This window comes from Eptatretus burgeri, chromosome 10 (genome assembly GCF_056783735.1).
Source record: "Eptatretus burgeri isolate ZD-2024b chromosome 10, Ebu_testis_v1, whole genome shotgun sequence".
NCBI lineage: Eukaryota > Metazoa > Chordata > Myxini > Myxiniformes > Myxinidae > Eptatretus > Eptatretus burgeri.
Window position 1 is genome coordinate 94,886,785 of NC_140970.1, and position 26,408 is coordinate 94,913,192.

The following is a 26,408-nucleotide window of genomic DNA, read 5'->3' on the forward strand; positions in this document are numbered from 1 at the left end:
GACCGGCACAGGCCTTGTAGCAAAAACAGGCCGGCAGGTGAAGCTGACCGGCACAGGCCTTGTAGCAAAAACAGGCCGGCAGGTGAAGCTGACCGGCAAGGCCTTGTAGCAAAAACAGGCCGGCAGGCGAAGCTGACCGGCAAGGCCTTGTAGCAAAAACAGGCCGGCAGGTGAAGCTGACCGGCACAGGCCTTGTAGCAAAAACAGGCCAGCAGATGAAGCTGGCCGGCACAGGCCGTGTCGTAAAAACAGGCCGGCAGGTGAAGCTGGCCGGCACAGGCCTTGTTGTGGAGGGAGTGCAGTGGTGCTGGCCACTCGGAAGGCGGGCTCGGACCTACCCTACTGTCTCCCTCCCAACCTATCGCCTTTGCCTGTCTCTGTCCATACCCACCCCCGAAGTTTGCAAAAAATCCACCCAATTTTGCCCCAATTTTTTTTTTTTGTTTTAATTTATTTTTATTTCCCCGATTATAAATCGTCTCCCGAACCCCCTTTATAGTCTCTGTCCGGCTAACCTATCCTGTCTCCTCGCCTACTCCCAACCCCTACCTTCCCTTCCTGGAGGGGAATAAGGGAGAGCTGGCGTCCTGTGCCAAGGCCCAATCTCAGCCTCAGAATTGCCTCCTCAGATCTCAGCGATCTCCTTACCCAAGGTGAGTCCAGCATCCCACAACGAGAGCGAAGGGATGGATGGTGCGGAGGGGTACACTTCCTATCTACCCAAACATTTGTTAACCCCAAACTACCCGGGGCTTTACAAAAGCGCCTCTCGCTTAATCTATTGGTTCTATCAACCAAGATTCCCGTCGCTTGTGTTGGTGTCCTCACAAATTTCGGGCCTCGCCCTCGAATTTTCCCTCGTGCCCTTGCACGGTTTCGTGGCTGGGACGCGTGGCTCCCTGGGCAGGAACTACCCTCTGCCAATTCTCCAACTATGGCACCCCTGGGCCCTGCAACTGTCTCCGAGCCTACCAGCTCCTGAAACACTGGGGAGTGCCCTCCATGGCTACTCCCCTGAAATGCTCACGTGGCAGGCTGGGGCCCCAGGCCCCTGCCCCGGTTGCCCGTGCCCAATGCACTGCCCACATGGCCAATGGCGCCCCGGGCCCCGCATCATGCGGGCCCAATCATGCCCACTACACTATCCTGGCCCCCCCATGGGCCCTTGGCCTTCCGCGGCCGACTCGCCCGGTGCCCGGGGTACCCACGAAGCGATACTCGCTATTCGCAGCCACGCTCCCAGCCCGCCAACAGGGCTCCTTCACCCCTCCAAATGGGTTTTGAGCCTACATTCCCACCAACAGCAAAACGATCTCCATTTTGTCAATTTTACTAACCCACTAACTCACTTTACACTGACCCCAGGATCCCTTAGGTAGGAATTACCCCTCCCCCCCCAATCACTCATCGCACTATGCATACCACATTCACTCCATACACTCAGGCCCGCTGGCCCTCACTCACTCATCATGTTTCCATTTCACTCCTCTTCTCACACATCGCTGAACTCTGCCATTCTTCTGACTAAATCCCCGAAATACTTCGTGCTCCCTCGTCATCCCTTTGCTTACAATATAGCACATTCCACTTAATCTACGTAGCTAAGCAACGTCCACTCTACACATTCACAGTCTGTCCGTGTCCTCAAATATTATTTCCCATTTGTCATCCTAAATCTGTCCGAAAATTTCTCGAACTAATCCATTCCACGGGCTCCATGAGGACTTATCCCTGTCCCATGGAGCCGGTCAAACTAAACTAACCCTTCCCCCTAACTCGTTGTGTCCTGTGCCCCAGACAGGGGGGTCTTCCACCCCTTGCCCAGGGAATCCTGTTCACCCGAAGCAAGGCTTGCTTTAAAAAAAATATATATATATTTTAAATGCGTGCACCAGCGCTGAAACTCGCAACCTGTGCTCTTTTCCCCGTGATGTCATGGCAGCTGTTCGCGCTTCGTGCACCTCGTCCCTTATTGGACGGTAACATTTCAACCATGCAGCCATGACGTCACCATGTGCATCCCAAAGCAAGCCTCGCGTTTCGAGGGGTTCCCCACGCGAACACATTTTCTCTACTCATCGGAGCTTTACAAACACGCTCACGTTGTGAACCCATCCGGTCCAAATTCACAATCCCAGCCTTGCTTCTGTCCGTCCACGGGATAGGCTAACATCCACCGCGTGCGTTTACGGACCGGGTTTCACTCGCGCAGCCGCGCACGCGGCAGCCTCGTGCGTCGCACAGCACGGACCCCGCGCGCGCTGCCGTGCAAACCCGGCACGGTCCCCAAAACAGCTACGACCGCGACTCGGCCTTTGTCCACCGTCAGGCACCGTCGTCGTCGCATTTTCACACAACAAAAGCCAACAGCCGATCTCTATAATTATTCTGTACATGCACAGTCACTTAAATGGGTTTTACTTAACGGACTGGCGCAACGAACACACATACACCAACACCCAAAAAGAAATGAAGTAAAAACGTGACCGTGTGGTGGAGTCTTGGGCTCCGTTCTCCAGACCCAGCCTTCACCGCTGGCGTCTCTTCCGATTCGACAACCCAGCGAACCAGAGCGTGATCCAGAGCGCCACCTCTAATCCCCTCAGCGCACACGATCCTGACACCACCTCACCGACTTCTACCACCACGCGGACCACTCGGACAACGGCGCCATGAGCGACCACAACCAAGACGACTCTCTGACTGGGACCACCACACGGCAAAGCTCTTCACGCGTCCCTTTATAGCCGCCGTTCCACCCCGCCCCTCTTTCCAGCACACGTGGGAACCTTCCAGAAGGAAGTGTTTTCCCGCCAAATCAGGGACGCTTGCCGCCACGGTAGTTGTCTTGGTTTTTCTCCTTGTCCCTCGCAGGGTGAAATCCACCGCGGAGACGCCATTCGTTCGGGGGAGGGGGGGGAAGGGGGTCGCCTGCTTTCCCTCAACGAAGGCCAGGCCTCCGACAACCGTGCTGACGTGGAAACGTGGTGGTGGTGGTTACGGTGGTCGTTGTAATGGTCACATGGCTGGCGTTTTGTCGTGGTCGTGAGGGTGGTGTGGTTGGGCGCTTGTGGTGAAGGCGGTGGTGGAGAAGGTGTTGGTGGTGGCGGCGGTTGATGAGAGCGATGTTGGTGGTGGAGGTGGTGGTTGTGAAGCGGTTGGTCCAAAATAACGATAGCAAAAGAAAAACGGCTAACTCAAAGGTCATAGCCCTGTTCACACGAATTATCCCCATTAGACAAGGGTGGGGAAATGTATCTGAACACAGACTTATCGGCATAACTGAACGAAGGATCTATATGGTGTTCTGTGAATTTCCACAGCCGTAACACAATATATATGTATATGTATATATATGTATGTATGTATATATATATATATATATATATATATATATATATATATATATATATATATATTGTCTTCTTCTTTCGGCTGCTCCCGTAAGGGGTCGCCACAGCGGATCATCCGTAATGATTCTCATGATTTGGCACAGGTTTTACGCCGGATGCCCTTCCTGACGCAACCCTGGTCGTCTCTTACGACACAGGGATATGGTACACCTATTCTAACCGGGGCATACACCGGGCCCAGTACACTGGTACTCACTTCGCCGACCTCGGAAGGATGACAGGCTGAGTCGACCTCCTGGTGTGTATTAATTCAAGCAGCCAACGTGGCTTGAACTCAGGACCTTTTGGATCCCAAGCCGCTACCCTCACCACTACGCCAACACCAGGAGATGTGTGTGTGTGTATATGTATATGTATATATATATATATATATGTGTGTATATATATATATATATACACACACACACACACACACACACACACACACACACACACACACATACAGTGGTGCCCCCAGAATCCGAAATTAATTAGTTCCTGGAGGCTGTTGGGATTACAAAACAATTTTCCCAATAAGAAATAATGGAAAGTGAATTAATCCGTTCCTGGACACCAAGAAAACCCACTTTCAAGACACTTTCAACTGAAATTCCCCATGTTTAAGGTAAAATAAGATGAGGAAATGACCTTCGCTGGCGGTGTATTGAATGTAAACTGGTACAATCACCACATCCAAAGGTCCACACAGGCTCCTGCTCCGGCCTGGGTTTCGGTCGCTCGCGCACTCTGCGAGAGCGCTGCCCCCAGAGCAGCTCATCAAACATGATGCCCCCAGTACTACAATCACTTTCATCAAGCACATCGGGCTGAGGGAATCATTGTTATTCCAAATTACAACCGGTTTTTCTGTGAAATTAAATCCTTGCCCGACAGTCCGTCACACCACATGATCGGATTGCTTTTTGTGATTATTTAAAACACAAGATGAGTAAAAAAAAAAACAGCACAAATCAAGGTGAAAAGACGAGGTAAAGTGGCGATCGACACGCGAGAGATGCTTTCACGAGGACTTCCACCGCCGAACTGAATGAACAAAACGTGAAGATGCGGGCCGAACAGGCAGGGGAGACTCATGTGAAAAAACATGAACGCCACGTTGTGTTCGGTTTTTAGGGCAAAATTTTCTCAAAAAATGTTCGGATTCCAATTTGTTCAAACAACGGGGTGTTCGGATTCTGGGGGCACCACGGTGTTTGTTTATGTATGTATGTGTATATATATATATGTATGTGTATATATATATATATGTATGTGTATATATATATATATATGTATGTGTATATATGTATATGTATATATATGTATATGTATATATATATATATATATATATATATATATATGTATATGTATATATATATATATATATATATATATATATATATATATATATATATATATATATATATATATACAGTGGGGAGAACAAGTATTTAATACACTGCCGATTTTGCAGGTTTTCCCACTTATAAAGCACGTAGAGGTCTGTAATTTTTATCATAGGTACACTTCAACTGTGAAAGACGGAATCTAAAACAAAAATCCTGAAAATCACATTGTATGATTTTTAAATAATTAATTTGCATTTTATTGCATGAAATAAGTATTTGATCACCTTCCAACCAGTAAGAATTCCGGCTCTCGCAGACCTGTTAGTTTTGTCTTTGAGAAGCCCTCCCATTCTCCACTCATTACCTGTATTAACTGCACCTGTTTGAACTCGTTATCTGCATAAAAGACAGCTGTCCACACTCAATCAATCAGACTCCAACCTCTCCACAATGGGCAAGACCAGAGAGCTGTCTAAGGACATCAGGGACAAAATTGTCGACTTACACAAGGCTGGGATGGGCTACAGGACAATAGGCAAGCAGCTTGGTGAGAAGGCAACAACTGTTGGCGCAATTATTAGAAAATGGAAGAAGTTCAAGATAACAGTCAATCTCCCTCGGTCTGGGGCTCCATGCAAGATCTCACCTCGTGGAGCCTCAATGATCATGAGAAAGGTGAGGGATCAGCCCAGAACTACACGGCAGGACCTGGTCAATGACCTGAAGAGAGCTGGGACCACAGTATCAAAGAAAACCATAAGTAACACACTACGCCGTCATGGATTAAAATCCTGCAGCGCACGCAAGGTCCCTCTGCTCAAGCTAGCACATGTCCAGGCCCGTCTGAAGTTTGCCAATGACCATCTGGATGATCCAGAGGAGGAATGGGAGAAGGTCATGTGGTCTGATGAGACCAAAATAGTGCTTTCTGGTTTAAACTCCACTCGCCGTGTTTGGAGGAAGAAGAAGGATGAGTACAACCCCAAGAACACCATCCCAACCGTGAAGCATGGAGGTGGAAACATCATTCTTTGGGGATGCTTTTATGCAAAGGGGACAGGACGACTGCACCGTATTGAGGGCCATGTATCGCGAGATCTTGGCCAACAACCTCCTTCCCTCAACAAGAGCATTGAAGATGGGGCGTGGCTGGGTCTTCCAGCATGACAACGACCCGAAACACACAGCCAGGGCAACTGAGGAGTGGCTCCGTAAGAAGCATCTCAAGGTCCTGGAGTGGCCCAGCCAGTCTCCAGACATGAACCCAATAGAAAATCTTTGGAGGGAGCTGAAAGTCTGTGTTGCCCAGCGACAGCCCCGAAACCTGAAGGATCTGGAGAAGATCTGCATGGAGGAGTGGGCCAAAATACCTGCTGCAGTCTGTGCAAACCTGGTTAAGAACTACAGGAAACGTCTGATCTCTATAATTGCAAACAAAGGTTTCTGTACCAAATATTAAGTTCTGTTTTTCTGATGTATCAAATACTTATTTCATGCAATAAAATGCAAATTAATTATTTAAAAATCATACAATGTGATTTTCAGGATTTTTGTTTTAGATTCCGTCTTTCACAGTTGAAGTGTACCTATGATAAAAATTACAGACCTCTACGTGCTTTGTAAGTGGGGAAAACCAGCAAAATCGGCAGTGTATCAAATACTTGTTCTCCCCAGTGTGTGTGTGTGTGTGTGTGTGTGTGTGTGTGTGTGTGTGTGTGTGTGTGTGTGTGTGTGTGTGTGTGTGTGTGTGTGTGTGTGTGTGTGTGTATATATATATATATATATATATATATATATATATATATATATATATATATATATATATAGTGGGGCAACTTCGCAGAACAATTGTGCGTTTTGTGAGGAAAGCACCAAATTTGGCACACAAGTAGCCGATCATATGAACAGATTTGGATATTGGGCCATCTCAAAATTTTTGATGGCAGTGGAAAATGGCTGCCCCAGCCATCAGCGGCTGAATTTGAGATGGCCCAATATCCACATCTGTTTATAATATGTTAGGCGACTTGTGTGCCAAATTTGTTGCTTTCCTCACAAAATGCACAATTGTTATGCTATATTTAGCTAAGTTGCCCCACGAATATATATATATATATATATATATATATATATATATATATATATATATATATATATATATATATATATATATATATATATATATATATATATATATAATCATTGAAACAACACTTCCCATGTCCTTTTTATTAGGTCATCTCTTCAATCATGACCTAATAATATGGGTGTCTGTTCTTTGATCCGTCCGTTCACAATGAAGTTGAAGCGGGAGATCTCGTCATTAGTGATCCTGATCGAGGTCGATGAGATGTACACGATGGTATGACTTTCAAGGTCACGAGGCCTTTGAAGTTGCGAAAATGACGATTTTCAAAATATATCTCCGCCATTTCTCAAGCGATCTTGAATTTGATTGCAGCATATGAATCTATGGGACAATATCTAAATTTGGTCAGGCCGGATTTTCGATATTCGCTTTCGTTTTCATGTCACGTGACTTCAAAGTTGGCAAAAAATGCGAAAATGATTTTTTTTTCTCGCAGAGATGACCGTCACTCCCGCACGGGTGTATTTTTTATTTTATTTTACAGCATATGTATATACAGTCAACCCCCGCTTCATCGCGGTTCACCTATCGCGCCCCCGGTTCATCGCCTGTTTTCCCTTGGAACGTAACTAATTTTTTCTGCGGATTCCCCCGGTACATCGCGGTAATAATATATAAAATATAAATTATTTAAGCAATAAATTATAACGCGTGGTGCTCGACCAGTCACACAACGCACGAGACAAAGTATCGCTTGTGAACTTCGAGTATTTTCTCCGTTTTTTTTTCTCCAAGCCCCACGATGCCGCCCAAATGCCCTGCACCTTCTCAGGCTTCTGGCAAGGAACCGAAGCACCAGAAGAAGGTCCTGGGACACTCCAGGAGAAGGTTAAGGTGCTCAATATATGCTTCGGGAAGGAAAAAGGTTTGCCGCCATTGGACGAGCACTGCTCATACTCAGCACCTCAAAACCGACCAGACCAGACTAGGCGATCTCCGGCACCTCAAACCCAATCACTGCCAAACCGACCAGACCAGACGAGTCGATCTCCGGCACCTCAAACCCAATCACTCCCAAACCGACCAGACCAGACAAGTCGATTTTTTTTTGTTTTTGTTTTGGGGGGGGGAGGCGTCCATTCATCGAGGATTTTCACTTAGTGCGGGGAGGTTTGGAACGTAACCCCCGCGAGAAACGGGGGATTACTGTGTGTATGTATATGTATGTATATATATATATATATATATATATATATATATATATATATATATATATATATATTGTTTGTTTGTTTTGACTGTCAAAGGTGCAATATTCCAGAATTTATTTCGATGACTTTTACAATCCTTGTTTTATTTAAATTGGATTATAAAGTACTTGTACACTGTGGAACACAAATCGCCTTCTTATCCTTTCCAAAAACCCTGGGCGTGTGTGAGTGTGTTTTTTTTTATTTTTTTTATTTTTTTTTCCATAAAGCATAACCATTTTCTCTCTGCTAACTCCTCCACTCCCACCACTCACTCTCTCTTTGTCCCATCCTTGCTCTACTCCCACCACTCACTCTCTCTTTGTCCCATCCTTGCTCTACCCCCTCCCAATACAGTGCATCACCCTCCTCCCACACACCTCTCTCTCTCTCTCTCTCCCCCTCTCTCTGTCTCCAAACGTGTCTGGAGGGTGGTTCTATCTGGATGGGAGTTTGTCTCTGGACGTGTCCGGGCGGGTCTTGTCTCTGGGCTGTATTTTCAGCATGCCCGGTAGAAAATCGATTTCAGACATTATTTTCTTTCCATCTTCTCTTTTATTCTATGCAGAATCATTTTGATGAGACTGCATGAATCATAATTAATACTCGCTGTACGTCTGGCTTCCCTTCCTCTCACCCCTTGCTGCTTTGCCCTTCCCTCACCCCTCCTCTCCCCCCCCTCCACACCCTCTCCCCCCTCCACAACCTCTCTCTCCCCCCTCCACATCCTCTCTCTCCCCCTCCACATCCTCTCTCTCCCCCTCCACATCCTCTCTCTCCCCCCTCCACATCCTCTCTCTCCCCCTCCACATCCTCTCTCTCCCCCTCCACATCCTCTCTCTCCCCCCTCCACATCCTCTCTCTCCCCCTCCACATCCTCTCTCTCCCCCTCCACATCCTCTCTCTCCCCCTCCACATCCTCTCTCTCCCCCCTCCACATCCTCTCTCTCCCCCTCCACATCCTCTCTCTCCCCCTCCACATCCTCTCTCTCCCCCTCCACATCCTCTCTCTCCCCTCCACATCTGCTCTCCCCCCTCCACATCCTCTCTCCCCCTCCACATCCTCTCTCTCCCCCGCCCCTCCACATCCTCTCTCTCCCCATCCCCTCCACATCCTCTCTCTTCCACCATCCCCTCCACATCCTCTCTCTTCCACCATCCCCTCCACATCCTCTCTCTTCCACCATCCCCTCCACATCCTCTCTCTTCCACCATCCCCTCCACATCCTCTCTCTTCCACCATCCCCTCCACATCCTCTCTCTTCCACCATCCCCTCCACATCCTCTCTCTTCCACCATCCCCTCCACATCCTCTCTCTTCCACCATCCCCTCCACATCCTCTTTCTTCCACCATGCCCTCCACATCCTCTCTCTTCCACCATGCCCTCCACATCCTCTCTTTTCCACCATCCCCTCCACATCCTCTCTCTTCCACCATCCCCTCCACATCCTCTCTCTCCCCCCCTCAACATCCTCTGTCTTGGCTCGTCCTTTCACATCCTCTGTCTCTCTCCCCTCCCTCTACATCGTCTGTATCTCTGTCCCCCCCCCATCCACATCGTCTGTCTCTGTCCCCCCCATCCACATCCTCTGTCTCTCCCCCCCTCCACAACCTTTGTCTCTCCTCCCCCATTCCACATCCTCTGTCTCTCCTCCCCCATTCCACTTCCTCTGTCTCTCCTCCTCCCTTCACATCCTCTGTCTCTTCTCCCCCTCCACATCCTCTATCTCTTCTTCCCCCTCCACATCCTCTGCCTCTCTTCTTCCCCCTCCACATCCTCTGCCTCTCTTCTTCCCCCCTCCACATCCTCTGTCTCTCTCCCCCCCACATCCTTTGTCTCTCTCCCCCCTCCACACTCCACATTCCACACCCTCACTCTCCTCCCCTCCTCCCTCTCACCCCCCTCCCCACCCCCAGTATTCCCGTCAGTGAAGTGATGTTTGGTATTTGCTGGTGTTAAATAAGGTGGTGTATTTGACTGCTTTAATAGTGCTAAACTATGTAATTTTTTTTTTTTTAATAACAATCCTCAAAAGCATGTTTATTTGTTTTTTGGTATCAGGAGTATGAGATCGACAAGACTCTGAACATCACCAGCCCTGAGGATGTGCAGAAGATGGGCATTGCACAGTACAATGCAGAGTGCCGTAAGATTGTGATGCGCTACTCGAAAGAGTGGGAGGTGAGTGGATGTTTCACACATATTTTATCATTTATTATTTGTTATCATTATTATAACTGGTGTGGATCGGTGTGCTTCATGCACCTTACCACACGTCGCTGCAGAGGCATAAGCATCTTTGACCATGCCTGCTTTGTTCAGGAGTGAGAAAGGTGGGGAATGGTGAGTTGGGTTGGTGGGGGTGATGGTGGATCGGAATTTGGAGGGGGAATGGTGAAGGTGGATGGAGTGGATGGTGCTGCGGAGGGGGGGGAAGTCGTCCATATATATATATATATATATATATATATATATATATATATATATATATATATATATATATATATATATATATATATATATATATATATATATATATATATATATATATATATATATATATATATATATATATATATATATATATATATATATATATATTAGCCTGGTGTTGGCGCAGTGGTAAGGGCAGTGGCTTGGGACCCAAGAGGTCCTGAGTTCAAGCCCCGTTGGGACACTGAATTAATATATATATATATAATGTGTATATATATATATATATATATATATATATATATATATATATATATATATATAATGTGTATATATATATATATATATATATATATATATATATATATATATATATATATATATATATATATATATATATATATACACACACCAAGTCGAAAACACCAGGGGGTTGACTCAGCCTGCCATCCTTCCGAGGTCGGCGAAATGAGCACCAGTTGTACTGGGCCCGGTGTATGCCCCGGTTAGAATAGGTGTACCATATCCCTGTGTGTCGTAAGAGGCGACCAGGGTTGCGTCAGGAAGGGCATCCGGCGTAAAAACCTATGCCAAATCATTATGCGGACAACAAAACGAATTTCCATACCGGATCGGTCGAGGCCCGGGTTACCAACGACCGCCACCGGTACTGGTGGTCAGCAGGGTACCAGTGGAAATTGTGCTACTGCTGGGCAAAGGAGGAGAAGGAAACGGGGAAGGCGAGTCCGGAGGCAGTGGGAGAGGGGGAAGGGTAGAAGTGTGGAGGTGAGAGTTGGAACTCTGAATGTTGGGACGATGACTGGCAAAGGGCGAGAGTTGGCTGATATGATGGAGAGAAGAAAGGTGGACATACTGTGTGTACAAGAGACCAAGTGGATGGGGAGTAAGGCTCGGAGCATTGGAGGTGGTTTCAAACTGTTCTACCATGGTGTGGATGGGAGGAGAAATGGTGTCGGGATAATCCTGAAGTAAGATCATGTCAAGAGGGTATTGGAGGTGAGGAGGGTGTCTGACCGAGTGATGAGTGTGAAGTTGGAAATTGAAGGGGTGATGATGAATGTCATCAGTGCATATGCCCCACATATGGGGTGTGAGATGGAATATAAAGAAGATTTCTGGAGTGAGTTAGATGAAGTGGTGGAGAGTGTATCCAAGGATGAAAGAGTGGTGATTGGAGCAGATTTCAATGGACATGTTGGGGAAGGGAATAAAGAGGATGAGGAGGTGATGGGGAGGTACGGTCTCAACAAGAGAAATGTGGAAGGGCAAATGGTGGTAGAGTTTGCAAAAAGAATGGAAATGGCAGTGGTAAACATATATTTCAAGAAGAAGGAGGAACACAGGGTGACATACAAGAGTGGAGGAAAGTGCACACAGGTGGATTACATCTTAAGTAGGAGATGCAACCTGAAAGAGATTAGTGACTGTAAGGTTGTGGCAGGGGAGAGTGTAGCTCGACAGCATCGATTGGTGGTCTGTAGGATGACTTTAGAGTTGAGGTTGAGGAAGAGAGTGAGGGCTGAACCAAGGACCAGATGGTGGAAGCTGAAGGAGGAATGACTGTTGCGTGAAATTTAGGGAGGAGGTGAGACAGGCGTTGGATGGTGGTAAAGATGGGTGGGATGATTGGGCAACGACAGCAGAAGTTGAGGGGGATAGCGAGGAAGGTACTTGGTGTGACATCTGCACAGAGGAAGGAAGATAAGGAGACTTGGTGGTGGAATGAGGAAGTACAGGAAAGTATAAGGAAGAAGGGGTTGGCGAAAAAGAAGTGGGATAGTCAGAGAGATGAAGAAAGTCGGCAGGAGTACAAGGAGTGGCGTCGAAAAGCAAAAAGAGAGGTGGCAAAGGCCAAGGAAAAGGCATATGACGAGCTGTATGAGAAGTTGGATACAAAAGAAGGGGAAAAGGATTTATACCGATTGGCAAGACAGAGGGACCGAGCTGGGAAGGATGTGCTGCAGGTTCGGGTGATAAAGGACGCAAATGGGAATGTGCTGACGAGCGAGGAGAGTGTGTTGAGAAGGTGGATGGAGTACTTTGAGGAGCTGATGAATGAAGAAAATGAGAGAGAGAGAAGGTTGGAAGAGGTGGAGATAGTGAATCTGGAAGTGGGGTGGATCAGTAAGGATGAAGTGAGGACTGCTATGAAGAAGATGAAAAGTGGAAAGGCGGTTGGCCCAGATGGTATACCAGTGGAGGCATGGAAGTGCTTAGGAGAGATGGCAGTGGGGTTGTTAACCAGATTGTTTAATAAAGTCTTGGAAAGCGAGAGGATGCCGGAGGAGTGGAGATTAAGTGTACTGGTTCCGATTTTCAAGAACAAGGGTGATGTGCAGAGCTGTGGAAATTACAGAGGGATAAAGTTGTTAAGCCACACCATGAAGTTGTGGGAAAGAGTAGTGGAAGCTCGGTTGAGAGGAGAGGTGACTATCTGTGAGCAGCAATATGGGTTTATGCCAGGAAAGAGTACCACTGATGCGATGTTTGCTTTGAGAATGTTGATGGAGAAGTATAGGGAAGGCCAGAAAGAGTTACATTGTGTGTTTGTGGATTTAGAGAAAGCTTATGATAGGGTGCCAAGAGAGGAGTTGTGGTATTGTATGAGGAAGTCGGGAGTGTTGGAGAAGTATGTGAGGATCGTGCAGGATATGTATGAGGACAGTGTGACAGCGGTGAGGTGTGCGGTAGGAATGACGGACCGGTTTGAGGTTAAAGTGGGATTGCACCAAGGATCGACTCTGAGCCCTTTCCTGTTTGCAATGGTGATGGACAGGTTGACGGACGGGATCAGACTGGAGTCTCCATGGACCATGATGTTCGCGGATGACATCATGATCTGTAGGGAGAGTAGGGAGCAGGCTGAATCGAGCCTTGAGAGGTGGAGGTACGCACTGGAGAGAAGGGGAATGTTAGTCAGTAGGTGTAAGACGGAGTACATGTGCGTAAATGAGAGGGAGGGTGGTGGTATGGTGCAGTTGCAAGGAGTTGAGGTGGGGAAGGTGGATTGGTTTAAATACTTGGGATCAACTGTCCAAAGTAACGGAGAGTGTGGGAGAGAAGTGAAAAAGAGAGTGCAGGCAGGATGGAGTGGGTGGAGAAGAGTTGCAGGAGTGATTTGTGACAGAAGGGTAGCTGCAAGAGTGAAGGGGAAAGTATACAAGACGGTAGTGAGACCAGCTATGTTGTATGGTTTGGAGGCGGTGGCGCTAACAAAAAGACAGGAAGCAGAGCTGGAGGTGGCAGAGTTAAAGATGCTGCGATTCTCGTTGGGAGTGACGAGGATGGATAGGATAAGAAATGAGTGTATTAGAGGGACAGCGCAGGTTGGACGGTTTGGAGACAAAGTGAGAGAGGCGAGATTGAGATGGTTTGGACATGTGCACAGGAGGGAAACGGAGTATATCGGGAGAAGGATGTTGAAGATGGAGCCGCCAGGCAGGAGGAGAAGAGGAAGGCCAAAGAAGAGGTTCATGGATGCGGTGAGGGCGGACATGCGGGTGGTTGGAGTGTCAATGGAAGATGTGGAGGATAGAGCAAAATGGAGACAGTTGGTCCGCTGTGGCGACCCCTAACGCGAGCAAGCCGAAAGAGGAAGAAGATATATATATATATATATATATATATATATATATATATATACATATATATATATATATATATATATATATATATATATATATATATATATATATATATATATATATATATATATATATATATATATATATATATATATATATATATATATGTATATATATATATATATATATATATATATATATATATGTATATATATATATATATATATGTATATATATATATATATATATATGTGTATATGTATATATATATATACACACACACACACACACACACACACACACACACACACACACACACACACACACACACACACACACACACACACACACACACGTGCTCTGCCTTGAATATATACTGTAAATCAGAAGTCAGTTCCCAACATACAGGAATAAAAAGGAACTGAGCACAAAATTATATTTATTAAAATTATCACTTGGAGCTGGAAGGGAAGGACAATGCACTATCAAAAACAGGATGGGGAATTCGAACTTCCAGCCTTACAGAGCAGACGTGCCACCAATACACCGCTTCCCTTGCACTTCCAGCTGGGTTTTTACATCGTATATGCTCTTTTGCCCATATCTCGATCTCAATCTCGATGTCGATTAATGAAGTGAAAGTAACAAAAAAAATTAGTGCTGATGAATACAGTCAAGATTGTTTATTGGGCTTGCTTTATATCTCCACAAACAACATGGTGGAATTTGCTAAAGAAAATTTGAAGAAGAAAATGATGTTTTGGTCACAAATATACATAACCATATACATTTACTCCATTATAATATACAATTGCTATGGTGCAGAGCAGTGGTTCCCAACCTGTGGTACGTGAGGGCCATCCAGGTGGTTCGCGAGCACTTTCGGGCTCAACCTTAAAAAAAAATTGAAAAAAAACAAACAAACAAAAAATTATATTGTTACGACTGTGGAAATTCGCAATACACCATAAAGGGTCCTCAGGTGAGATATATTGATAAGTTCATGTGTAGTTAGCCCACACCTGTTGTTTAGAGGGAATATGTGTGATTCATCCGGGCTGCGACGCTTTGAGTTCACCATTTTTCTTTCTCTATCGTTATTTTGGACCATTAAGCCACGAACAACTCAAACACCACCACCTTTGCCTCTTTACCTCCACAACTCCATCCCGCAAACATCGCTTCACCGCCATTCCCAAACGACGCCCCCCAACCACCAAACCACCACAGCAAACCCCCCACCACCTTCGCCTTTCTCCTTCCACAACCATCGACCCCACCACCAGTCAACACCGAACATCGTACTGTCCGAAGCCGTTCGGTGATTGCTGCGGAACGCGGCAAGCCACGAGTGCAATGGATGCCTTTACGGGAGAGAAATTCAGATCAGGAAGGCTTCACGCCCCCTTTTCTCCGTTTAATGGGCGAGCGTCGGGCGGTATGGCCCCACCTCCAAGCCCGATGAATGTGGATTCTTTCCGGGAGAGAAATTCGTATCAGGAAGGGTTCACGCCCCTTTTCTCCGTCCAATGGGCGAGCGTCAGGCGGTGTGACCCCGCCTCCAAGCGCGATGAATGCGAATTCCTCTCAGGAAGGAATTCGGATCAAAAGAGGCTCACGCCCCTTTTTGCCACACCAATAGCTGAACAGAGGGTGATGTGGCCCCGCCTCCAATCACGTTTTGATCCTAAAATATGCATACAGGCTCCTCCTCCGGTCTATAAAAGATGCGAGTCTGTGTGGAACTGGGAGTTGTAGTGTGGTGTCGTCTCGTCGCTGGTTGCTGGGCTCATCTCGTTGTTGGACTCGAGCCACCTTCGCTTCCACAAGCGACCAAGCCAGCCTGCCATTCCCCTCGCTCGACCCTGAGCATCAACAATTCCCCCCCATCCGCGCTGAGATAGTGCCGGTGGCCCCGTTCATTGCCGACCCAACCGTGCTGGCACGGAGCACGCCGGAGAGGGCTCACCGACCACGCCAGGGGCACGGAGTCGGGGCGCAGCTGCACGGACATTGCGGCTTGCTCGCCATCGAGCCACGAGGGCGCGAGTTGGACCCTTCGGTCTCGTGGACCTGGCCGCTCCTCCAGATTCCGCGCACATTTGGTCCACAGACCCCGTCTATCTCCCTGCCTATGGGGAGGTCTTTCCTGTTTATTTTGAATGAATGATGTGGCGCCGAGTCCTGACAAGTATAATTGTTTAAGTGTTGTAAATAATTATAGTCGGTAGTAGTGCTTTTGCTTTGGTTACATTTTCCTTTTTGTTTTTCCCACATTTATTGCATGGCTGTACATACGTGCATGTGTGTGAAATAAAAGTGCTTGCTTGTCAAACTGTTTCCCGTTTCGTTGCGCCCTTTCCTCTGTTTGAACGTTCCATCTTGCATCACGTAAGGGATTGATAGTGGGTTGAAACACCCGATAAGTAATCTGAACCGTCGAGGTCGACGATAACTCCGCTCGGTTATCCCTGCAGCACGGAACGAGCCGCGAAAGCGGTTCGTGTCCGAAGTCGACCTGCGGTGAGGTACGATCGCCCGGTCGACCACTCGCGCAGGTACTTCGGTTGGTCGAATTTGGCGAGCAACCCTATCCTGTGCGGGTGGGCAATTGGCACTATCGTGGTGAGGTTGATCCCCCACCCGTGACTGGCTCCTGGCGGTAGTTCCCGGAGGGTCACGACTGAATTGTTCAATCCGGTGGGCGACGTGTTGCGATTTGAGTTACGTGGCCGATCACACGTCAAACGGACCAAAATTCATAACAATATATATATATATATATATATATATATATATATATATATATATATATATATATATATATATATATATATATATATATATATATATATATATATATTGAAAAAAAAAACAACAAAAAAAACTGCTGTCAACGACTTGTCTACGTTCTCTTCACACAGAATAATACTGCGGAGGGTGAGCTGCTGCTGAGCCAGGAGCTATCCAGTACAACGAAAGGAAAGGATGTTTTCAACTTTTTGGATAATTTCTTCAAGCATAATGAACTGAATTGGGGAAAGTTGGTCGGATGCACGACATATGGGGCTCCGTCTATGCTCGGTCGAAAGTCAGGGTTTCAAGTCCATGTGAAAGCTGTGTCACCAAACGCCACCGGTGTCCATTGTTTCATACACAGATTCGCCCTAAGCACTATGGTACTCCCTCTGAATTTGTTATCATGCTTGAACCGATTAATCAAAATAGTTTCGTCAAAACATCCGTCCTGAATACTCGGCTGTTCAAACTGCTCTGTGAAGATCTCGGCTCCGACCACACCTGTCTCCTCTACCACACAGAGGTTCGCTGGCTCTCCCGGGGGAATATGACGAGGCGTCGCTTTGAACTGAGGGATGAACTCCTCGTATTCTTTACGGAGAAAACATGATTTTCAAAAAGATCTGGAGGACGAGGAGTTTATCTCAAGGTTGGCCTACCTGTCGGACATTTTTGGGGTCTTCAACCACTTAAACCTGTCGTTCCAAGGGCCCAACTGCACTGTCTCAGACTTCATCTCGAAGCTAGGAGCGTTTGTCCGGAAGTTGGACCTCTGGATCAAGAACGTGGAGAGCAAACGCTACGGAATGTTCGAACTCGTGATTACCCTTGAGAGCGAGCCCAATGATGAATTTTCCCAAGAAATCGTCCGTCACCTCTCACTGCTCAAGACTGAGTTGATGCATTACTTCCCAGACATTACATGTTCTGCCTACATCACCAATCCGTTTTCCGTTGAACCAGGTGATCTGCCTGTCGGGACCGGGGAACAAGAGGAGCTCATAGATATCCAGGCTGACGAGACAGCAAAGACGAAGCACAAAGAATGCTCTCCCATGAACTTCTGGGTGACCATGGCCTCCTGGTACCCGACACGAGCCCGTCACGCTGTTCCCCAGCTACTGATTTTCCCCTCTACGTGGGAGTGCGAGCAGGGGTTCTCAGCCATGATGACCATCAAGTCAAAGAGCCGGAACCGTCTTGCTGTGCCCGGGCATGATTTCCGATGTGCTGTGAGCAAAGTTATGCCCCTCATCGACCAGCTGGTGGAGAAGAAACAGATGCAGCCCTCGCATTAAATTTTGTTTTTTGTTGACAGTTCGTTCATTTGTGTGTTCTATTTGTGAATAAATTGATATCTTATCAAATTGAGTTTTTCTGGAACCAGGTGGTACGCGGCAACGGTATGGGACCTCCAAGTGGTACTCGATCAGAAAAAGGTTGGGAACCACTGGTGTAGAGGTATGGACACTCACCTCGAAGTTATCTCGCCTGGGTTTGATTCCCAAGCCAAGTATAAAAACTGGTGTTTCACAGGCAGGGTGAATCGTCAATGTGTGTGCGCCATCCCTCGGATGGACTTTAAGCAGGCGTCCCCTCTGCCAGCGTTCGTTGGTGGACGTTAAAGATCCCACTTTGCCGTTCGCGAGGAGCAGGTGAGCTATTGCCGGCACAATGAACAAATTCCAAATTCCTGCCCTAACCTTCAGAGGGCATTGCATCAGCTGCACAGCCGTGCTCGGCCAGTGTGGCTACCCCTTTACCTTGTGCTGCACATCAACAAAGAAGAATGAAACTTTGTATGTGCAATCAACATTGGTGGATGCATGAAATATGTTACTTCTTTTTGTTTGGCTTTGAACTTTGGTTTATGCCTTCGGCCGAGAGGATGTGGATTTTGTTTGGGTCACAAGGGTCCCAACTCAAAATTTTAATGTTGAGTCATTACTGCTGGAACTTTTTGCCATCTTTCCCTCTACCACAAGGTGAAGGAGGTGATGTTTTCACCCCTTTCTGTCTTTGTTTGTTTGTCTGTCTGTCTGTGTGCAGGATAGCTCAAAAAGTTTTGGATGAAAGTTGGTGTGCAGGTTGGGTGTGTGACAACAACAAATTGATTCGATTTTGGTGAAGATACGAATCTGGATCTGGATATGAGAATTTTTTAATTTTTAAAGTGATCATTCACCAATGAGAGATGGGGCCAATAACGATAAAGCACGTATCGCATGATATTTCAAAAATATTAGGCCCGATATGTTCTCACGGATCAGGCATTTCGTGGGCTGAGGTATGCGCTCTACCGAGTGCCCTTTTAGTTTGAACTTTGCTTTCAGTGGGAAGCAGGGGATTTACAGTGGCGCACCATCGACGTCGCTCTTGTATTGAACATGTAGACTGTAGAGTGTTCATGAAGATGAACTAAATAAGGCGACTCCATCGGTTAAAAACTTATCTCGCTTAAGAACCACTAATCCTTCATTCGCTTTCTCCATTGAGATTTGGAGTTCAGATCTCCATGCGTTTCTTGCAATAACAAAATACCGTGTCAAATCTGTAACCTGAACTTTGCGTTCCAAACTCGCACCACCGTTGATGTTTGAATATTTGACATTTGCATCCATACTTTCAGAAAAGTGACTATCACTACAAATAATAAGGGTGCTGTTGTTGAGCTTTCTGTGTCATTTTTTTCTTCTCCATTTTGCTTCTGCTGTGACTGAAATATGGGGGAAAGGGATGTACGGGGGGGGAGGAGATTGGAACCATACTCTGTGCAGAGCATTAGTGATGCTTCAGCAGTCTTCTTGGCTATTGGGCACAATCCTGGATGGGTCGCCACCCCGACACCGTATACCAACATGCTGGCACTCATTTTTTCCGACCTCGGAAGGATGACAGACCGAGTTAACCCCACCTGGTATTAATTCCACAGCTGAGCGGGATTTGAACTCAGGACCTTAGGATCCAAAGCCCACCACGGACCATTAAGCCAACACCAGGCATTTTTTTTCCATTTGCTTCTGCTGTGACTCAGTGAAATATGGGCGAATTGGGGGGGGGGTGTCAAGGTTATGTGCAATTTTTTGTTTCTTTTCAATTTTATAATGCCATAAAATCAGGGAAATGAGCTTCCAATTATATATTCCTTTTATGAAAGAAGTCTCTCAAACAGTCCTGAAGTTCATCATCTGAAGGACTATTTGCAGCCTTTAGGATTTGAGAGGACTCTGCTTGATATTCACTGTCATAGTGCTCATATTGGGAATCAATTGGTACTTCAGTTTTATTATGAGCATCACATGATTGATCAGTTTCAAAAAGAGCATCTTCTTCAAGAACCTTTTCAGAAGTTGCATTTGGAGATTCTTCGAATGCAAAGTCGTGGACTCTAAACCTGGCTGTGGTGTGGCCACAGTCCCCGATTCATGCATTTCACTCCTTTTTGGTGGATTTTACTTAACCTCTTTTATGACCTCTATCCTTATTCAACTCCTTTATTACTTCCTTTGAAGGGGACTGTGAACGCTTTTCTAATTTCTGTGATTGTGAAAGAGGGGAGGAATCTATCCACACAGTCAATGTCCTTTTGCAATATGACTCTGAGGGGTCAGAAACACTGATTGTCATTGGGAGGTTCAATTATATTTCTACATTGGTAACCTTTGTACTCGTGGAAGCTTTTAAATTATCTGCTTCCTCTAATAAGGCAAACCTGGTGTCACATGGAATTCTATTGATGGAGTTTTCATTTATTTGCCTTTTTCTAGAAGTTAACACACTTCTTACAACTTGTGTGTGATTTTTAACTTTGGAAGTGGCAACAAACCCCTCATTAACACAATCTGCTCGTTAGGAAGGGCGGCATCGACTTGTTCAACTGGTTTGTCTTGTATTTGAAATGTCAACATAAGCCTGAGAATTCGTATTGTTGCGAATTCGCGCCCGCCGGCGTGCGGACGGCCACGTGACTCGAATCGCGGCCCGTCGCCCACCGGATGGACAATTCCGTCGTGACCCTCTCGGACCAACGCCGGGAGCGAGTCACGGGTGGGGGTTTAACCTCACCACGATCCTGCCAATTGCCCACCCGTGCAGGATGGGGTCGCTCGCCAAATTCGATCGACCGAAGTACCTGCGCGAATGGTCGACCGGGCGATCGCACCATGCCATAGGCCGACTCCGGATACGAACCGCTTAAGCGGTCCGTTCCGTGCTACAGTGATAACCGAGCGGTGTTATCGTCGGCCTCGACGGTTCCGATTAATTATCGGGCGTATTAAGCCCACTACGAACCCCTTACGTGAAGCAGGATGGAGGGTCAATAAAGAAAAGACGAAGCGAAACGGGAAAACAGTTCACACAATGCACATTTATTACGCGACACACGGAAAGCACACATATACAGCCAAACAGTCAAAATTCACATGTAGCAGTTAAAACAAAAGAAACAACGACGCAGTTACTACCGAATACGCGTACACACGGCAACACTTATACAGTTCTACTTTACAGACGGCGCCAACACACATTTACTCAAAAGCAAAGGAAAGAAGCCACCCTCATAGACAAGGGGGCAGACGGGCCTGTAGGGCAATATGCGCGCATAACCTGAAGGAGCGGCCAGGCCCGCGAGACCGGGGGGGGGGGTCCTACCCGCGTCCTTGTAACGCGTTGGCGGACGAGCCGAAGATGTGGCCGCGTGGCTGTGCCCAGACTCAGTGCTCCTTGGCGGGTTTCGTTGGCACGACATTTGGAGTGGGGTGGGAACGGGGCCCCCTTGTTGCACTATCTCAGCGCGGGGGGGAAAGGGGGAATTGTTGATGCCCTGGGGGAGAAGAATGGCTGGCTGGCTTGGGTCCCGCGACGAGCGATCTGACACCGCGACCTCGTCGCCGACCGCAGTCCTTCTCGCCTCGGACCCGAGCTCCTTTGCCTCTTTCCGCAACTCTCTTCAGCCGACGGCAGAACCCAACTCGCTGCCACACGGATGACTTCGCCACCCGACTCCACTCTCTGCCCTGCCGACACACACTGCTACTGCCACACTCTGCCACTGCCACACTCTGCTACTGCCACACTCTGCCACTATTCGCCTTGCGCTCGCCGTTTTATAGACCGGCAGGAGAAAACAATATTCAAATATCTGGATCAGGATGACCTCGGGGGCGGGGCCACGCTCGCCAATTGGACGGAGGAAAAGTGGGCGTGAACCTCCCCTGATCCTAGAATTTGCATATATCGATTTCACAGATGCGCCTGGAGGCGGGGCCAAGCCGCTTCGCGCTTGCTGATTGGACGGATCAGAAGTGGGCGTGTCGCGTTCTTGATCCGAATTCTCCCTCGGAAAGGCCACTATTTGCGCTCGTGGCTCGGTGCGTACCGCTGAACGAGCCCAAGACAGCCCGACGCTCAGTGTTCACAGGTGGTGCGGGAATGGCCGTAGAAGGAGAGAGGTGAGGGTGGTGGAGGGTTTATCGGTGGTGGTTTGATGGTTATGGTGCCGTTTGGAAATGACGGTGATGCGATGTTTGCGGGATTGAGTTGTGAAGGTAAAGGTCGTGGCTGTTGGCGTTGTTGTTGTTTGAGGGTTGGAGCGTGGTTGCAGTTGGTGACGATTGCTGGCGTGATGGCGGTTGAGACGTGGTTGGTTCAAAATAAAGATAGAACAGAAAAACGGCTATCTCAAAGCGTCGCAGCCTGAATGAATCACATAAATTCCCTCTAAACAACGGGTTTGGGGCTAACTACACATGTACTTCGAGTTATCTCACCTACCGGCCCTGAATGGTGGTTTGTGAATTTACACAGCCGTAACAGTATTATTGGCGACATGTACAGAAGACTGCTTTTTACTGAGGACAAAATTGCTTCGTTTGTTCCAACTTTTTACAACCAAAGCTGTTAGGGTGACAGTATAGTAACATAGATGCTTGGTAATCGTGACCATTTAAAGTGAACTGTAAGATGATGTTCAGTGAGGGATATTCTTATTTTAGCACCATAGCACCATTTTAGCACCACCATACACTTACCTCAAAACTTTTGATGTGACCGGCACGTTCATCTTTCCAGCCATGTTTAAGCACATGACACAACCTCTTCCCAGCCTCGGGGAAAAGAAAGTTAACGTACTCTGACACTACCCTTACTTCGGGAAGAGGAAGTTAACAGAAGAAGACATAAGTTAAGCGAAGAAAAAAAATTTAAAAAAAGATTCACATTAAACCGGTGATGAAAATGCAAAAAAAATTAAGAAAAACTGACAGGGTACCGCCCAAATGGACGAAACCCTTCCCGGCACCACTACGCATAGGCCTGCTGTTGGCTTTACGGTTCAGGTGGCTGGCTTGAGATCTTCAGGTCTTGATTTCAAGCCTGTCAGGCAGTTGAAATCAAACCAGATCGGGTCAACTCAGCCCGTAATCCTTCCAAGGTTGGCAAAATGAGTCCCAGCATGCTAATAATGTGCATCGCACCAGTGGCTCAACTGCATCACGAGAAAATTATGGAGCCAAGCAGCTACAGTCTACATACGAATGAATACAACAAATAAACCACGAGGTCTCTCTGTCTGTCTCTGTGTCTTTGTCTTGAACCCCAGAAAAGAACAAGGACAAATGTGTCCAAGAGCCATGTCCTAAAGGTTTTGTCTTCACCAGAAGAAGAAGAACAAGAATAATAATAATAAGAAGAAGAACAACAACAACTCGAAGCTCTCTTCGAGCCAGCGTTCGCAACGCGACGCGGCTAAAAATTCATTACAGAAAGTCGACACATCAGCATTTTGATCACAATAATAACAACAACAACTTCCGATATTTCGTCACGTTTCTTGATGGAGCCAATAGCGAGACCCGTCATGGAGGCTTCTCGTTCATGATGAGGAAATAGTGTATTTACGAAATTATAACACATTAAATGGAATAATCTTTAAATAGTTACGTGAACTTTTCGAAACTTTAAAGCAAATGTCCGAATATATTTAAAAGTTCATGATAGACGCTCTCAAAAGGCACCCTCAATGTGAGGATGTGTACAGATGTTTAGTATTTAAGGAGATCTGGATCCTGTATATAAAAGAGCTGCGTCCTAAAGGTTTTGTCTTCACCAGAAGAAGAACAACGCGGAGCTCTCTTGGAGCCAGCGTTCGCTATGCGAGACACGGTTAAAAAGAGGGAATGAGGGGATGCAACACAAAAAAAAAAACACAATAATGTGGGGGGTTGGGGAGAGAGGAAAGGGGAGAAGGAACAAAAGGAGGGTAAGAAAATACAGAAAGAGGAAGAAGAAGAAGGGGGGAAGACCAACAGTGAACTACGCTCACACACGTGCCATGCCTACTCGAAGAGATTTAGAGGAAGAGAACATCATTTGCTTTGACTGTGCACATTGTCAGGCCTTTGTGTTGTTTTGTGCTGATCTTCAATAAACTCAACCTTGGACTACACTGTCCGACTGGCAGTCGCACGATTGATCAAAAAAATAAACCCCAATTGTATACATATTTTTTAATTGGCAATAAAAAAAATTGTGTAAAGAAGGTTTACTCTTGAGTACCTCATTGGCAGTCACATGGTTTATGTTTAAATACATTAATGTGTGAGACACTGGTGAAACCAAAATGATTAACAGTCAGCCATCATGTGCCGGTGTATCTTGGCCATATTTTGATTTCCAGCCTCATCGCTGGGGCCCTCCCATCCATAGCATAGCCACACTCATCAATGACGCAACCAGCAGAACAAATTTAACTTGAAAACTCAGTAAATAACATTCAAATGTGGAAGTAGTTTCATGGTGCCAATAATATGCTTTTTCCACGATGACATTTCATCAATCACGATGCAACTTGGAAAAGGATTGAATATTTTTCAAATCAATTAATGTTTCTTAAAAATGCCAAGTAAGTACAAACTCAACGACTTGGTGGCATAATGGTTGGTGATGACAAAAGTCTGCAAGGTCAGGGTTTGATTGGGGAGGACGACGAGCGGGAGAGGTACACATTGAGTCTGGGAAGTCAGCGGTTCGAACCCCGACCGATGCAGTGTCCTTATTACCAGTACACTGGTACTCAATTCACCGACCTTAGAAGGAAAACAGGCTGAATCAACCCCACCTGGTGTTAATTCAATGCAAACAGTGGTTCCAACTCAGGACCCTAAGATCCCAAGCCAGCCACCCTAATTGCTAAGCCAACACCATGCTTCCCCACCGAGTCGTGCCAAATACCTTAAAAAAGGTACATGCTACTTTCTCGCTTGATATTCAGCATTTAGAGGATATAGCATGGGAAAACCCTGTGTGGAGTAGGATTGTCTATGTTTCTGCATGAGTTATGATAGCTCCTCCACTCATCTTCGAACGTGTAAAATTTATATTTAAATAAAAAAATGTTTAGCAGGGTTCCAATTTCTGAGCTCAATAAAGAAATTGTAAATCTGAATATAGATTTGTTTGTTTAAATATGGATTTTGGGGTGTTCTCCTCGAGTGGTTGCCAGGTTTCCTCACTGTGCAAGCACCATGTTGCTTTGGATGGCAATATCTCTCCTTGGTTAGTCTGCCCACACAGCAGGAGATGGGGTTTTGCAGTTCTGTGTTCGTCTGTATATCTGTGTCTGCACGCATCCATCTCGTCGAAAAATTATTTTGCTATTTCATCTTCTGTCATCAAATTTTCAACAAATGTTTATTATGAGAACTAGCTTAAGTTCCTGTCTATGATGGGCAGTTAAAAGATGAAGTCCCCATAAATACCATAAATATTTTCATTCAGCTCATATAATGATGTTCTGTGATAATTGCATTATTTAATTAGTTTCTAATTAAATTGTTTTGTGTGCACTGCACTTGCATCTTTACAATAATGTGACTGTAGCTTAAATTCCCCCCCCCCCCAAAAAAAAAACAATGGATTTATTGTAATGAGGTCAGGCCATTCATTGCTGGTACGTGAAACACCCTGCAACCCACAACCCACGCCTGCAGAAAACTGATTTTTATAATTTTATTATTTATTAATTTTTTGGGTGGAACACCGGCCACAATTTACATTCAATCATTGTGTAACTTCGTAATTTTCAATCATATACGTATACATAAATATATATATTTGCACATTTCTATGCTGGGAATTTTTTTTGCTGTATTTTAATGATCGGAGGAACCCAAATGTGCTTGGTTACACTGCCGTGCTATTTCCATGCCAACTTTTAAAAATGTGTTGTTTTGTGGTTAAGGAGGGTGACATTTTGGTGGACGGTTTAACCGCCAGTGAAGACGTGCTGAATGGTGAACAACACTCAGCTTGATTTCCTCGTTTCTTGTGTTTAGTTGACCGTGAAGCGTTTGGGTCGGTGGATTGACTTCAAGAATGACTACAAGACGCTCTACCCCTGGTTCATGGAGAGTGTTTGGTGAGATCATTTGATGTTTGTTTCATCCCCTAATATTTTGCACTTTTCCACTTTATATATTCCTAATTG

General features: G+C 46.3%; 1 protein-coding gene across 6 annotated transcripts in view; it reads left to right on the forward strand.

Annotated features, from left to right (window-relative positions):
* The window catches only part of IARS1 (isoleucyl-tRNA synthetase 1), a 260,077-nt gene that overhangs the window by 25,926 nt on the left and 207,743 nt on the right, over positions 1 to 26,408 (forward strand). For all 6 annotated transcript variants that reach the window (XM_085899498.1, XM_085899496.1, XM_085899500.1 and 3 more), the window contains 2 exons: positions 10,146 to 10,265; positions 26,257 to 26,339. In XM_085899498.1, the coding sequence (XP_085755624.1) occupies positions 10,146 to 10,265; positions 26,257 to 26,339 (203 nt within the window). The remainder of the gene's footprint in view (positions 1 to 10,145; positions 10,266 to 26,256; positions 26,340 to 26,408) is intronic.